The 17,308-nt window shown below is 37.4% G+C and overlaps 1 protein-coding gene across 1 annotated transcript; it reads right to left on the bottom strand.

Moving 5' to 3' along the window:
* Positions 1-12,907: 12,907 nt before the first annotated feature.
* Positions 12,908-14,544, bottom strand: LOC129024677 (embryonic testis differentiation protein homolog B). The gene is made up of 2 exons (XM_054471844.2): positions 14,364-14,544; positions 12,908-13,238 (listed from the first exon to the last, which is right to left on the bottom strand). The coding sequence occupies exons 1-2, from the start codon at positions 14,486-14,488 to the stop codon at positions 13,010-13,012; spliced, it is 354 nt and encodes a 117-aa protein (XP_054327819.1). The 5' UTR covers positions 14,489-14,544; the 3' UTR covers positions 12,908-13,009.
* Positions 14,545-17,308: the final 2,764 nt, after the last annotated feature.

Below are 17,308 nucleotides of genomic sequence, written 5' to 3' on the forward strand. Positions count from 1 at the left end.
ATATATAATATAATAATATAACATATATTATTATGTATTATATATTATATAATATAACATATATTATGTATAATATATATTCTATAATATAACATATATTATTATGTATAATATATATTATATAATAATACAACATATATTATTATATAATATGTAATATATACTAATATAACATATATTATTACATGTAATCTCTAATTTATACTAATATAACATATATTATTATGTATAATATATAATATATACTAATATACCATATATTATTACGTATAATATATAATATATACTAATGTAACATATATTATTACATATAATATATAATATATACGAATATAACATATATTATTACGTATAATATATAATATATACTAATATAACATATATTATTACGTATAATACATAATATATACAAATATAACATATATTATTATGTATAATATATAATATGTACTAATATAACATATATTGTTATGTATAATATATAATATATACTAATATAACATATATTGTTATGTATAATATATAATATATACTAATATAGCATATATTATTATGTATGATATATAATATATACTAATATAACATATATTATTATGTATAATATATAATATATGATAATCTAACATATATTATTATGTATAATATATAATATATGATAATCTAACATATATTATTATGTATAACATATAATATATAATAATATAACGTATATTATTATATATAATATATGATATATGATAATATAACATATATTATATATAATAATATATAATAATATAACATATATTATATAATATATAATATATAATAATATAACGTATGTTATATATCATAATATATAATATATAATAATATAACATATATTATATAATATACAATATATAATAATATAACATATATTATATGATATATAATATATAATAATATAACATATATTATATGATATATAATATATAATAACATAACATATATTACGTATAATATAACATATATTATGTATAATATAACATATATTTTGTATAATATAACATATATTATATATATAACATATATTATATATATAATATAACATATATTATATATATAATATAACATATATTATATATATAATATAACATATATTATATATATAACATATATTCTATATACAATATAACATGTATTATATATACAATATAACATATGTTATGTATATAACGTGTGTTAACAATATAACATATGTTATGTATATAACGTGTGTTAACAATATAACATATGTTATGTATATGTATATATAATATAATATATATAATATAGATAATACAATATATATAATATAACATATATTATAGATAATATATTATATATTATATATTATAATATTATATAATATTATATAATATTATATAATATTATATAATATTATATAATACTATATATAATATTATATAATATTATATTATATAATTATATAATATTATATAATATATAATAATTATATATATTATAATATTAAATAATATTAAATAATATAATATTTATATTAAATATTATATATTATATTATACATAATATATAAAATATGTATTATATATTATATCATATTATATATTATATGTTATATATATTATATATTGTATATAATACATATATTATATATGATATATTATATATAATACATATAATATATAATATATAAGAGATATATTATATCTTATATATGAAATATATGATATATATTACATCAAATATTTAATATATAATATATATTATATTAGATATATTACATCAAATATATAATATATAATATATATTATATTAGATATACAAATTACATAGAAGATATATATTATATTATATATATAAATTATATATAATGTATATAATTAGATATGATATATGATAGAATATAGATTATATAATATCATATATATAATATAATATAGATTATATATATTATATATGTATAATATATATTATATATAATTATATATGTATATTATATATATAAAATAATTATATATAAATATGTAATATATATAATATATAATATAGAATATAGAATATATTAATATATGTAATATAGAATATATAATATATATTTATATATGATACATAATATATAATATATAATGTTATACGTATATAACAGAATAGTATATATGAATATATAATATATAACATATAATTATATATAAATTATTATATATAATATATAATTATATATAAATAATTATATATAATATAGATTATATAAAATTATATATAAAATTATATATAAATATATATACAATAATATATATGAAATTATATATATAATTATATATAATAATATATATAATTATATATAAAATATATAAATATATATTATATAATTATATATAATTGATATAATTATATAATTATATAAGATATATAATATAATATTATATATTATATAATTATATAAGATATATAATATAATATTATATATTATATAATGTAGATAATATTGTATTATAATATATATACTATAATATATTTTATATAATGTAGATAATATTGTATTATATATAAGATATATTACATTATATTTAAGATAATATATAGTATATAATAAAATATATATAATATGATATATAATATATTATATATAATATACTTATATGATAAGATGCATGTTAGTAAGACAGGTGGATGCATACGATGAGATAATACTCTGCAGTAGTTGGAAGAAACAGAGTAGTTATACACATCACAACATGGATAGATCTTTAAAAAGGTACAGAGGGAACGAGGTAAGAAAGAGGATGAGATCTATGGCAAATCACCATTTTGGTAAAATGATAGTACATACATGAGATGTTGGAAGCCAGATTTTTCACTGTCGGAAAAAGAAATCATGGATAAGCAGGAAAGGAAGGCAAGAATAAACCTCATTTTGCTGGACCACTTTGAGTAGTAGGCTGAATAGCATGCCATTTTATGAATACTTTTCCTATAGTTAATGGGTGCCTATTGTATGCCAGGCGCTGTTCTAGGAGCCGGGCTGTTGGTGAACATTTAGGTTATTTCCAGTGCTTTGCTAGCACATGTGGTGCTGATGAGAACATGCTTGTACATGTCTGCTGATGCACATGTGCAAGAGTTTCTTTATGATGTAGACACAGGAATGGACTACTTAGTCAAAATGTGTATCTTCAACATGCACTAGCTAATTTCAACTTGGTTTCCAAATTGTCTGCAGCAATTATATACCTCCAATCAGCGGGTAACAGTTTCATCACTAATCCTCCCTTATTATTGATATAATCAGATTTAAATTTTTGCCAGGCGGATGGATTTGAATTGGTAAGTCGTTGTGGTTTTAATTTAAATTGTTCTAATTACCAATGAAGTTGAATATCTTTTCAGTATATTTTAGCAATTTGGTTATTTCCTCTAAGAACTGCTTCTTTCAAATCTTCTGCCCATTTATCTATTGAATTGTGTGTCCTTTCAATGTCATTTTAAACCCTACATTTTAAAAATGACATTTCTAACTGATGGTAGAAGTAAAATTGGCTTTTACATTGATTTTTATATCTAGGATTCTTGCTAAATTCTCTCATTAATTACATTGGTTAATATCTGGTTCTTCTGTGCTGAGTAGAAAATCTTATAATCTGTAAAGAATGACAGTTTTGTATCTTTCTGACCATAATATCGATTTTTGTTGTATTATAAGCGTAGCTAAAACCTTCAGTCTTGGGGGCTTCCTTTGTCTTTTACAGGATCCTAAATGGCATGCTTTGAATGTTTCATGCTGATAGCTCTTAATGTAATTATCTGATGAATTGTTCTTTCCTGCTGCACAGATAAAACCAATACACTGAGACAATGAGAACTTCATGATGTATGCACAAGCTTCAATAGCCAATTCGATCAAGTGGAAGAAAGGGTATCAGTGATTGAAGAAGAAATTAATGAAATAAAGCAAGAAGACAAGGTTAGAGAAAAAAAGAGTAAAAACAAATGAACAAAGCCTCCAAGAAATATAGGACTATGTGAAAAGACCAAATCTACATTTGATTGGTGTACCTGAAAGTGATGGGGAGACTGGAACCAAGTTGGAAAACACTCTTCAGGATATTATCAAGGAGAACTTCCTCAACCTAGCAAGGCAGGCCAACATTCAAATTCAGGAAATACAGAAAACACCACAAACATACTCCAGGAAAGGAGCAACCCCAAGAAACGTAACTGTCAGATTAACCAAGGTTGAAATGAAGGAAAAAGTGTTAAGGGCAGCCAGAGAGAAAGGTCGAGTTACCCACAAAGGGAAGCCCTTCAGACTAACAGTGGATCTCTCAGAAGAAACCCTACAAGCCAGAAGAGAGTGGGGGCCAACATTCGACATTCCTAAAGAAAAGAATTTTCAATCCAGAATATCATATCCAGCCAAACTAAGCTTCATAAGTGAAGGAGAAATAAAATCCTTTCCAGACAAGCAAATACTGAGAGATTTTGTCACCACCAGGCCTGCCTTACAAGACCTCCTGAAGGAAGCACTATACATGAAAACAAACAACCAGTACCAGACACTGCAAAAACATGCCAAATTGTAAAGACCATCAATGTTATGAAGAAACTGCATCAATTAACGGGCAAAATAACCAGCGAGCATCATAATGACAGGATCAAATTCACACTTAACAATATGAACCTTAAATGTAAATAAGCTAAATGCCCCAATTAAAAGACACAGACTGGTAAACAGGATAAAGAGTCAAGACCCATCAGTGTGCTGTATTCAGGAGACCCATCTCACATGCAGAGACGCACATAGGCTCAAAATAAAGGGATGGAGAAAGATCTACCAAGCAAATGGAAAAGAAAAAAAAGGAGGGGTTCCAAACCTAGTCTCTGATAAAACAGACTATAAACCAACAAAGACCAAAAGAGACAAAAAAGGCCATTACATAATGGTAAAGGGATCAATTCAACAAGAAGAGCTAACTATCCTAAATATGTATGAACCCAATACTGGAGCACCCAGATTCATCAAGCAAGTCCTTAGAGACCTGCAAAGAGACTTAGCTCCCACACGATAATAATGGGAGACTTTAACACCTCACTGTCAATATTAGACAGATCAACAAGACAGAAGGTTAATGAGGATATTTAGGACCTGAACTCAGCTCTGCAACAAGCAAACCTGATAGACACCTACAGAACTCTCCACCCTAAATCAACAGAATACACATTCTTCTCAGCACCACATCACACTTATTCTAAAATTGACCACATAATTGGAAGTAAAGCACTCCTCAGCAAATATAAAAGAACAGAAATCACAACAAACTGTCTCTCAGACCACAGTGCAATCAAATTAGAACTCAGAATTAAGAAACTCACTCAAAACCACACAACTACATGGAAACTGAACAACTTGCTCCTGAATGACTACTGAGTAAATAACGAAGTGAAGGCAGAAATAAAGATGTTCTTTGAATCCAATGAGAACAAAGACACACCATACCAGAATCTCTGGGACACATTTAAAGCAGTACATAGAGGGAAATTTATAGCACTAAATGCCCACAAGAGAAAGCAGAAAAGATAAAATCGACACCCTAACATCACAATTAAAAGAACTAGAGAAGCAACAGCAAACAAATTCAAATGCTAGCAGAAGGCAAGAAATAACTAAGATCAGAGCAGAACTGAAGGAGATAGAGACACAAAAAAACCCTTCAAAAAAATCATTGAATCCAGGAGCTGGTTTTTTGAAAAGATCAACAAAATTGATAGACTGCTAGCAAGACTAATAAAGAAGAAAAGAGAGAAGAATCAAATAGACACAATAAAATATAATGATAAAAGGGATATCACCACTGATCCCACAGAAATACAAACTACTATCAGAGAATACTGTAAACAGCTCTATGCAAATAAACTAGAAAATCTGGAAGACATGGATATATTCCTGGACACATACACCCTCCCAAGACCAAACCAGGAAGAAGTTGAGTCTCTGAATAGACCAATAACAGGCTCTGAAATTGAGACAATAATTAATAGCCTACCAACCAAAAAAAGGCCAGGACCAGACGGATTCACAGCCGAATTCTACCAGAAGTACAAAGAGGAGCTGGTACCATTCCTTCTGAAACTATTCCAATCAATAGAAAAAGAGGAAATCCTCCCTCACTTATTTTATGAGGCCAACATCACCCTGATACCAAAGCCTGGCAGAGAGACAACAAAAAAAGAAAATTTTAGACCAATATCCCTGATGAACATCTATGTGAGAATCCTCAATAAAATACTGGCAAACCGAATCCAGCAGCACATCAAAAAGCTTATCCGTCATGATCAAGTTGGCTTCATCCCTGGGATGCAAGGCTGGTTCAACATACACAAATCAATAAATGTAATCCATCACATAAACTGAACCAACAACAAAAAGCACATGATTATCTCAATAGATGCAGAAAAGGCCTTTGACAAAATTCAATAGCCCTTCATGCTAAAAACTCTCAATAAACTAGGTATTGATGGAACGTATCTCAAAATAATAAGAGCTATTTATGACAAACCCACAGTCAGTATCATACTGAATGGGCAAAAACTGGAAGCATTCCCTTTGAAAACCGGCACAAGACAAGTCACCACTCCTATTCAACGTAGTGTTGGAAGTTCTGGCCGGGACAATCAGGCAAGAGAAAGAAATAAAGGGTATTCAATTAGGAAAAGAGGAAGTCAAATTCTCCCTGTTTGCAGATGACATGATTGTATATTTAGAAAACCCCATTATCTCAGCCCAAAATCTCCTTAAGCTGATAAGCAACTTCAGCAAAATCTTAGGATACAAAATCAATGTGCAAAACTCACAAGCATTCCTATACACCATTAACAGACAAACAGAGAGCCAAATCATGAGTGAACCCCCATTCACAATTGCTACAAAGAGAATAAAATGCCTAGAAATACAACTTACAAGGGATGTGAAGGACCTCTTCAAGGAGAACTAGAAACCACTGGTCAAGGAAATAAAAGAGGACACAAACAAATGGAAGAATATTCCATGCTCATGGATAGGAAGAATCAATATCGTGAAAATGGTCATACTGCCCAAAGTAATTTATAGATTCGATGCCATCCCCATCAAGCTACCAGTGACTTTTTTCACAGAATTGGAAAAAACTACTTTAAAGTTCATATGGAAGCAAAAAAGAGCCTGCATTGCCGAGACAATCCTAAGCAAAAAGAACAAAGTTGGAGGCATCACACTACCTGACTTCAAAGTGTACTACAGGGCTACAGTACCCAAAACAGCATGGTACTGGTACAAAAACAGAGATACAGACCAATGGAACAGAACAGAGCCCTCAGAAATAACACCACACATCTACAGCCATCTGATCTTTGACAAACCCGACAAGGAGAAGAAATGGGGAAAGGATTCCCTATTTCGTAAATGGTGCTGGGAAAACTGGCTAGCCATATGTAGAAAGCTGAAACTGGATCCCTTCCTTACACCTTATACAAAAATTATTTCAAGATGGGTTAAAGCCTTAAATATTAGACCTAAAACCGTAAAAACCCTTGAAGGAAACCTAGGCGATACCATTCAGGACATAGGCATGGGCAAGGACTTCACGACTAAAACACCAAAAGCAATGGCAACAAAAGCCAAAATAGACAAATGGGATTTAATTAAACTAAAAAGCTTCTGCACAGCAAAGAAACTGCCATCAGCGTGAACAGGCAACCTACAGAATGGGAGAAAATTTTTGCAAACTACTCATCTGACAAAGGGCTAATATCCAGAATCTACAAAGAACTCAAGGAAATTTCAAGAAAAAAACAAACAACCCCATCAAAAAGTGGGCAAAGGATATGAATAGACACTTCTCAAAAGAAGACATCTATGCAGCCAACAGAGACATGAAAAAAAGCTCATCATCATTGGTCATCAGAGAAATGCAAATCAAAACCACCATGAGATACCATCTCATGACAGTTAGAATTGCAATCATTAAAAAGTCAGGAAACAACAGATGCTGGAGAGGATGTGGAGAAATAGGAACACTTTTACATGTTGATGGGAGTGTAAATTGGTTCAACCACTGTGGAAGACAGTGTGGCGATTCCTCAAGGATCTAGAACTAGAATTACCATTTGACCCAGCAATCACATTACTGGGTATATACCCAAAGGATTATAAATCATGCTGCTATAAAGACACATGCACACGTATGTTTATTGCGGCACTATTCACAATAGCAAAGACTTGGAACCAATCCAAATGTCCATCAATGATAGACTGGATTATACACCATGGAATACTATGCAGTCATAAAAAAGGATGAGTTCACGTCCTTTGCAGGGACATGGATGAAGCTGGAAACCATCATTCTCAGCAAAGTATCACAAGGACAGAAAACCAAACACTGCACATTCTCACTCATAGGTGGTAATTGAACAATGAGATCACTTGGACACAGGGCAGGGAACATCACACACCAGGGCCTGTTGGGTGGTGGGGGGCTCGGGGAGGACTAGCATTAGGAGAAATACCTAATGTGAATGATGAGTTGATGGGTGCAGCAAACTAACATGGCACATGTATACCTATGTATCAAACCTGCATGTTGTGCACATGTATTCTAGAACTTAAAGTATAATAATAATAATGATAATAATAATAATAATAATCATAAAAGATCTCTAAGAATTCCTTGGATTGCCATGCGGAGACCTCCCCTCCTCCAGAAACAGATGCCATGCAAATGGAGTATGGTGCTCTGTGCTGAACACCTGGCACTGGCTTGTGGTGATGCAAGTCCTCTATGGCTACCACCACTGGGACTGTACTGGGCCTGACCTGAAGCCATCACAGCAGTGGGCCTTGCCCAGGGTCATTCCCTTCAAGGCAGGGAGTTCCCCCAGGTCCTGGGTGTGTCCAGAGATGCAGTCTGGGAGCCAGGGATTAGAGTAAAATACCTTCGCAATTTACCTTTTGTTTTGTTCGACTGCAGCTAAGCTGGCACTCCAACTACAATATAGTTTTCCCACTCTTCCCTCCCCTTTGCACAAGCATGGGAGTCTCTCCCTGTGGCCACCATCACCACTGGTCCATGGGGAGTTCTGTCAGGCCATCACTGATGTTCACTTAAAGCTCAAGGGCTCTTCCATCAGCCTGTAGTGAATGCTGCCAGGTCTGGGGCTCACTCTGCAGGGCAGTGGGCTCCCATATGGCCCAGAGCAAGTCCAGAAATGCTGTCTAAGAGCTGAGGCCTGGACTCGAGGACCCCAACGGCCTGCTTGTTGCTCTACTGCACTGGCTGAGCTGGTACTTAGGGTCTAATACAAAGTCCCCTTTACTTTTCTCTGTTCTTGTTTCAAATGGAAGGAGGCCTTCACCATAGCTGGGAGGATGCTGGGTCGTCCCTGATGTCAGCACGCCTCAGAGCCCAAGGCCCATGGCTTACTCCCTGCATCTCGCTGGGAGTTATTCAGTGCCCAAGGGCTCTTTAGTCAGCAGGCGATAGGTCCTGCCAGGACTGGGTCCTTTCCTTCAAGGCAATGGGCTCCCTTCTGGCCTAGTGTGCATCTAGAAATGTCGCCCAGGAGCTAGGGCCTGGAAAAGGAGCCTTACAACTCTGCCCAGTGCCCTATTCTACTGTGATTCAGCTGGTATCAAAGATGCAACATAATGTCCCCTTTAATGTGTTAGTCCATTTTTATACTGCTATAAAGGACTACCTTTATTCACTCTCCTCTCCTTAAGCAGAAGTAAGGGGACGTTTTAATTGCTGTGAGTTGCACTACCAGGGGTTGGAGGAGGGATGGCACAAGGGCTCCGCTAGTCATGTCAGCTGCTGTCTCCCTAGGTCACATGCCACCTGAGTTCACTGGTTGTAAGCCCAGCCCAGCACTAGGAGTTCCTTAGAAACTGCGGTCCTTGTGTCCTAGAGTGCCTTTCAAGTTACATAGGACTCTAGAGCGCTTTTGCCCACAGTGGCGAGGCTTGAGAAGAAGCTCAAGTTTCAACTGATGGGAAGGGTGATTCTCCTGGCAAGGGCTGGTCCAAATGCACCCCGCCACACACCTGTGTGTGGGCACTGGCTGCACCCTGCATGGATTTGTTTTCAGCTGTGATAGGGCAGCATTGAGTTCAAGGTAAAGTCCCCCACTTGCTGCACTTTCCCTCCCCGAAGTGCACAGACTCCACGCTGGTGGATGGAGGAGGGGTAGCACTGGTGGTTCCAGACTACCTCTCTTGCCCTGTGCAATGCCTCTTTCAGTGATATGAAGTTAAAACCAGGTGATGTGATTGCTCACCTAATTCTTGGTTCTTGTGGCAGTGTTTTTTGTGTGCAGATAGTTGTTAAAATCTGGTGTTCCAGTGAAGGGAGATGGGATGAGTGGTGTAGGTTTCTATTCTGTCATCTTCATCTATCCCCTGCCAAGGTGACTTTCCCTTCACCCAGTCAATGTGAATGTGTAGGAAACCTTCTTGTAACCCTTAAAGTTACAACTTAGGTTCCACATGGTATTATAATTAAATTGACCTCATCTGTTATGATAAGATGGCTCACAACACTGTGTACGCTACCATGTGTTGGGCAAGGGTTTTATTCCTCTGATTAAAGCAACAGTGGTGGAACAGTAACGGAAGTAGAAAAAAGTGGTGAATTGATTTGATTCTTCTCCGTTTGTCCAACTAGATATATGCTTCTCTGCAGGGCTGTGTGTTCCAGAAGGCTGATACCATGGACGACATCACCTTGGCTTCCTGGTTGTCTGGTTAGTGATTTGAGCAATGAGAGGCAGCAGCTAGAAATGAAAGAGTAGAAGAAGAGAGTGTCTCCTGACACTGTGTGCGCGGTCTCCACTCAGCCTCTGATTCCTGTGAGTCAGCTGCATCCAGATTCCCACCCCCTTCCCCGTCCTGAGAAGGTTACATTTGGCCGCCACTAAGATCTTCTGAGAAAAATCTCTTCAGACGAATTTTGGCCAAATCTCCTCTCCCTCTCCTACAGCCACTTTCCTCCTGAATTTCTTACTTATGAGTGTCACTTCTGGAAACAAAAGTCAAGTTCTCTAGGTGAACACTGAGCAGCCCCAACCTTCCAGTAAATTTGAAGTGTAGGAAGTTTCCCTCGTTTAAACTCAGTACAGCCTCCAATCCCTGGGAAGCATGCCTCTCTGGTCTCCAACCCACCCAGACTTCCAGTGTGAGTAGACACCTGCAGGTGGGTGAGTGGTCAGAGGTCACATGATTGTGATTGCCTTCTTTACCAGGCCTCCATTGTTAGGCAACTCCTTGCAAGATGGGAAATAGTTGGTACCAATTGTTTTGGGGCACTAGTCAAGTCGGAAAGTGAACAGAGTTCCACTTGAATGTGCTGCTGCTCTAATTTGGATAACTTTACTGTCTATGTATATATGCAAGTACTGCTTGGCACAGTTGAGTTTCTCTTTGGTACATAATTCTATGCTACTTGTTTTCTCCCTCAGTATGATGGTGAAATTTATCCACACAAAACCCTGTATCCTAAATTCTGTCTCTTCTGTTGTGTGGCCATGGAGTGTAGGAGGTTGGCTGTTATCGGCCTCTGCTCTTGTGGGTTTGGCTCCTTCTTGCCCTACTTGCTGCCCTTTCAGCCTCCATTCCCCACCTATTCTCCACCTCACAGCCACTGTTTGATGCTGGACTGCAGGTAAACAGTCACCGACATAGCAGTGTCCAGGCAGCGCTCCTCCCAACAGTGCACCCAGGAGGCCCCTCTACCTGGCAGCCTCTAGCCCCTCCTCTCCATCCTACAGCCAGCTGCATCCTCTGAGGAGAGGCTGATGGCTCTTTTTTGGCAATGCTGCATCAGTGCAAGGACAGAGAAGGTGACAGGGACAAAGAGGACGGTGAAAAGGACATAGAGCAGTTTAACTTTGTACCACATAAAAAATCTGGAAGAGACCTGGCTAAGGGGAGAGAGTAACAGCCCCTTAGATGTAGGTGGGGGAGGGGACACAGGAAGGGGCCTTGGGGAATGCTGGACGGGTTGTGAGAACACAGGGTATTGGGGAGGAGAGGAAGAGGGGACAGAGGACTGCTTGCAGGCTTATTTTGCAGCTCACGTGAAAGGACAAGAGAAATGCTTGGAATTTGTGATGGCTTTAATGGTTCACCTTACGTAAATTTCATCTTACTCCTCACTTAGGCTTGCCCATGTTTGCCATGGCTCTGGCCTCTTTGCTCTCCCTGTCCCCTCTTCAGCTCTAACTCTCACTTGTCAGTGACCAATTGCCCACATAGTTCCCATTTCAGGTTTCTCAGAATGAGTATCTGACTTGCTCAGCACATTCCTTGGGGACAGAGCTTCTTCAATGGGAGCCATCTCATGTGTGTTGTTGTCCTATCAGGGGGCTTCACTTCAGTCAAATGAATTATCTTTGGCTGTGGCCTGAGCAGGTTTGTTTGACATGACACAAAAAAGTGACCAGAGCATTCTATACTTTCCTGGGGACAAAGGGCAGAGCGGTTGCCTCTGGAAGGCTCTGTGGATATGACATTGGCAGTATTAAAACATATCCCAAACCCCCAGGCCAACTGTTGGTCTGCTCTTAAACAATGTCTTTTCACTAGGACAAGCATTGGGCTTTAGAGGGGAACACCAGGGCAGTCTCTTCAAAATGGCTAGGGAGAAGAGTCTTTGGTACTTGAATGCCAAGTACTACGTCACTTTGACTTTGCAGTGTTTTTCAGATTGATGGTGGGAGAGATCTGGTGTGCAGCATGATCTCACCCTCTCCCCTGGGTCTAAGCACCCCTGCCCAGCGTGTTAGGATGAACAGAAGCCCCTTCCAGTGTAACCCAAGAACACCCTGTCAGCAAACACACATCCAACCTAAAGGAGTGAAATGACAGACTGTTTTAATGACTCAAGCATGGGAGGAGTTTATTGTTCTAATTATGTTTAATTTCTCAAAAATCTGGGCAGGCTTCAGCATGTAAGCCACATGACTTTTTGTCCAAGGCCATGTCCACCCTGGAGTTGCTTTATGACAGCATCCATATCCATCTTGACAGGTCGATGTCACTTCTGTGCCTGCCCAGTTGTCTGTTGATTAAAAAGATCAGCACATTTTCGGTGGGCTTCTTGCGTTTGAAAGATTTGTCTGACTTCTTGATGTTCAGTGCGGGCTCCCTGGGACTGCCTTTAGGGAGTTCTTTATCCATGACGTGTTGACTCCACCCAACCTCAGTAAAACAGCACGACTGAGGAAGCCTGAAAAAGATGATGTATTCTAGGTAACCAAGTGTACCCAGCATCCTCTTCCTCACTGGCACAAAACCACGCACACACACACACACACACACACACACACACACACACACTGCTACCAGCAGTGGTCACAGGAGGTTGCTTTGGGTCATCATCTGATTTGAAGCACCAACCGTATTGTTTCTTCTATCTGTCTTACACATGGGGCTGTGCAGCAGCCTGATGGGACCCGGCACATTAAGGACACACTATTGCATCACTCTAATCATTACCTGACACACACAGGCTTGTTAGATTGTACTCAAAACACTACCTCATAGCTCAAGTGTCATTGTAATTCTTATATCCACACTAATTTTAACTCAGTTCTATGTTGCTCTTTTTCAGAGCTGCCTTCTTCTCACCTCTGAGTTTTCCCTGTACCTGGGATATGGGCTTCCTTCTGAACTCCATTATTCATGTTATGCAGAGTAATTTTCTTTGGTAAATCTATCCATAACAAAGTTCAGTACTTTACATTTGCATTTCTTCATTCTACAACTTACAGGCTGCTATAATTTGTTTCCTCATTCCAAATCTCTTTATGTGACTTTAGCTTCAAATAGGATTTGCCTCCTTTGAAAATCACTGGTGAAGCAGGTATGAATCTTACTCCAAACCCCTGTGTAAGAAATAACTGGACATTCTCAAGTACTACCTAGTTTCTGTTTCTAAGGTCCATCCTGCTGATTTTCCATCCTGGGAACGTAATCACAGTGGCTTAAAGATTGTACTCACCTCTGATGCCTGGCCCTGCCTCATCCCCAAAAACCCAGTTCTGCATTTCATTTGAATCCAGCACAGTGCCAAGGCTAGGGGTGGATGCCCACTGTGTTCTCTATTTTGACCTCCCAAGAGAGACTAAAAGACTTGCCCAAGTAACAGGGAGGTGAGATTGGAACTGAGAAAGCCTGTATCTGAAGCTCCTGCTTTTACCCACTGCTCTATAGTGTCTCTGTATCAATTTGAACAAATGACTCTCTGATAACCTCCCCCCACTACCAAACAGGGTTGGAGTTTATCAGGTAGGTTAGTTAGTTAATGGCGCAAAAGGATGCTCTACGATCTTGGTATATCAGGATATTTTACCTGTGAGACCACTCAGGTTTCTTCTGAAGAAAGATCTGGACCAGAGGGTAAACAGTAACAGCTTGGCACTCCCTCTCTTTCCTTGAGTCCCAGGGCCTGATTGGCTCAGCACCAAGTGAAGTCATAATTACTATGGTGACTCACAATTGTCCTCAGAACCTAGTGCCAACAGTCTGCAAGATTCAAACACTGGCCACCATCCCTGGCTTCCTTCTGGTTCAAGCCTGAATAAGGTGAGTGGAAGTTGCTGGGAGAGGAGGTGGGTATATCCTGTGGCTGGGTGCCATCTGCGTGTCTCCTTCCTAGACAGAACCCTCAACTACCGTGGCCTCAGAGCTTGTTCCTGGCTCGTATAAAATCCATTAAAATTTCTCCTTTGTGTAAATAAACAGCACCCATTGCATCTTGCCTTGTCCCCTGGGTAGTGATGAGCAAGTTTGTCCGCTATGTTCCAATCCAGTAGTTAGTTCCAGGTCGAACTTTCTACTTGCTTCTCAATCTTGCATCCATCTTTGGTCATGACTCTGCAAGTACTCCTTCTATAATACACAATTCATGTAAATGGAGTGTTTAGTTGCAGAAATTGAACACTGCAATTAAACATTGCTGTGTCTCCCACACTTATCTAAACCCTCCCAAAGCTCAGTGCAGTGGAGCCCCTCCCAAAGCTCAATGCAGTGCAGCTTCACACCTTTATTCTGTGGACCTGGGATGCAGGTGGGCTTTTAATGCTTTGGAAAATCTTGTGCTAAAACTGGACCAGTTCCTTGACATACTCATATGTCTCAAGCCATATTCCCTTCCAAGTCTCTGATATGGAATAACTACATTGTTACCATTAAAATGTGACCCATGTGGGTATTGTCTAGATGCTGGACATGGATTTTCCAGGCTGTCAGAGGGATAACGGTGAGGACAGCGCTTTGTGTTTTTTGTAGTGTGGTTCTCATGAGGAACTAAAATGACTATTATGAGATGTGGCTTGCCTCCACACTGGCTGCCCACTCAGTCTTATGTAAGAACTGAGGAAATTGACGTTACTATAAAGTGACCCAGGTCGCACACTCCCTTTCTTGAGTGGCAGGGAAGAAAGGCTCACTCCTCCAGGTTTTCTCCTAGCCCCCGTAGAACCATATAAAGACCCTGAGGCCATGTTCAGTGTTCTAAACAATTTGGAGAGGGAAGAGAACAATATATTGATGTATTTTATTAACAAAGAAAGTGGAAAACTGTCTTTCTTTTAAGGAATTGACATCCTAGAAATCCAAGTCAGTCACCTAGGAAATAGACCAGGAGAGGCTGATTGAGAGAAGTTAAATGCATAAAAACTTTGCATACTAGGTCAGGCACAGTGGCTCTCACCTATAATCCCAGCACTTTGGAAGGCTGAGGGGAGTGGATCCCTTGAGCCCAGGAGTTCAAGACCTCCAGTTGGCCTTGGGTCATATCCAGCATGCTCCAACTGTAAGACAAAAAGCCCCTAAGGCAGAGAGTCATGGTGATTGCCATAAGCAGCCCTGTAGATGCAAAGATGAGATGTAGCTCTGCAGGGCCAGAGTCTAAATACATAAGTCAGTGTCAGAATCTTTTTGGCACTGTCTGTTCCTTAAATAGGTCAGTACTCACCGTTTGTGAAAATTGTCATTGAACTGGAGCTACGTTTCCTTTCTATAGATAGCATGTTTTAATTTTTTTTTAAAGTGACCTAGGTCACACACTCCCTTTCTTGAGTGGCAGGGAAGGAAGGCTCAGTCCTCCAGGTTTTCTCCTGGCCACATAGAACCGTGTAAAGACCCTGAGGCCATATTCATTGTCCTAAACAATTTGGAGAGGGAAGATAACTTATTGGTGTATTTTATTAACAAAGAAAGTGGAAAACTATCTTTCTCTTAAGGAACTGACATCCTAGAAATCCAAGGCAATCACCTAGGAAATAGGTCAGGAGAGGCTGATTGATAGAAGTTAAATGCGTAAAAACTTTGCATACTAGGTGAGGCACAGTGGCTCTCGCCTATAATCCCAGCACTTTGGAAGGCTGAGGAGGGTGGAGCGCTTGAGCCCAGGAGTTCAAGACCAGCCTGGGCAACATAAGGAGACCCCATCTCTACAATAAAAATAAATGAATACATAAATAAATTAAAAATTTGCACAGTCTTCCAATAAATAGGGGATATCATAGATTTAAGCTATCCTATTTACATCGGTTGCAAACGTTATGAAACACCTAGAAAAATAATGAAGATACAAATAAGGAAAACACACATGCCACTTTTTATGAGCCTTCAGTTTGAATAGTCACATAATATTTTAAAATACTACATTTTTCTTAAGAGGAAGATCAATTTTTGCAATGGCATCAATTCGCTTCTAAATAAATCAGTATATCTAGTACAATCCTAATCATCATTTCCAGCAGAATTTTGAGTGTGTGGGTAACTGCAAGATCAGATGAAATTATATTCCAAAAAAATGAGAAAGATTATGAAAGAGGGGTAGCTTGTCATTCTGGACTCAAAACTTACTCTGTAGTATTGGTGAATGAGACAAGAATTGATAGACATGTCCATGGACCAACGAAGAGATTCTAGAAATGTACTCATGCATATGTGGAACTCAAAGAAATTTAAAAATCACAAGTTGCCACAAAGCTGACTTTTATGATCGTGTGTGTGTGTGTGTGTGTGTGTGTGCGTGCACATGCACGCATGTGTGTTAGGGAGGAGAAGTGCAGGGAGGCTTCCGGGGCTACTTGATGCTTCTCCTTCAGGTAATTCTAGATTCCATCAACTTTCACAGATCTCTTTTCTGTGCTGTCTTCCTGAAGCCATCTGTGGAGTCAAGCAGTCATGGCTCAGGGACACTCTGAAGTAGGTCCCAGCACATCTGCACGGAACATCAGAAGGAAGGTGGATGAATACTTAAGACCCAGCCTGGCCTCTAAATCC

The sequence above is a fragment of the Pongo pygmaeus genome, chromosome X (genome assembly GCF_028885625.2).
Source record: "Pongo pygmaeus isolate AG05252 chromosome X, NHGRI_mPonPyg2-v2.0_pri, whole genome shotgun sequence".
NCBI classification, from domain to species: Eukaryota; Metazoa; Chordata; class Mammalia; order Primates; family Hominidae; genus Pongo; species Pongo pygmaeus.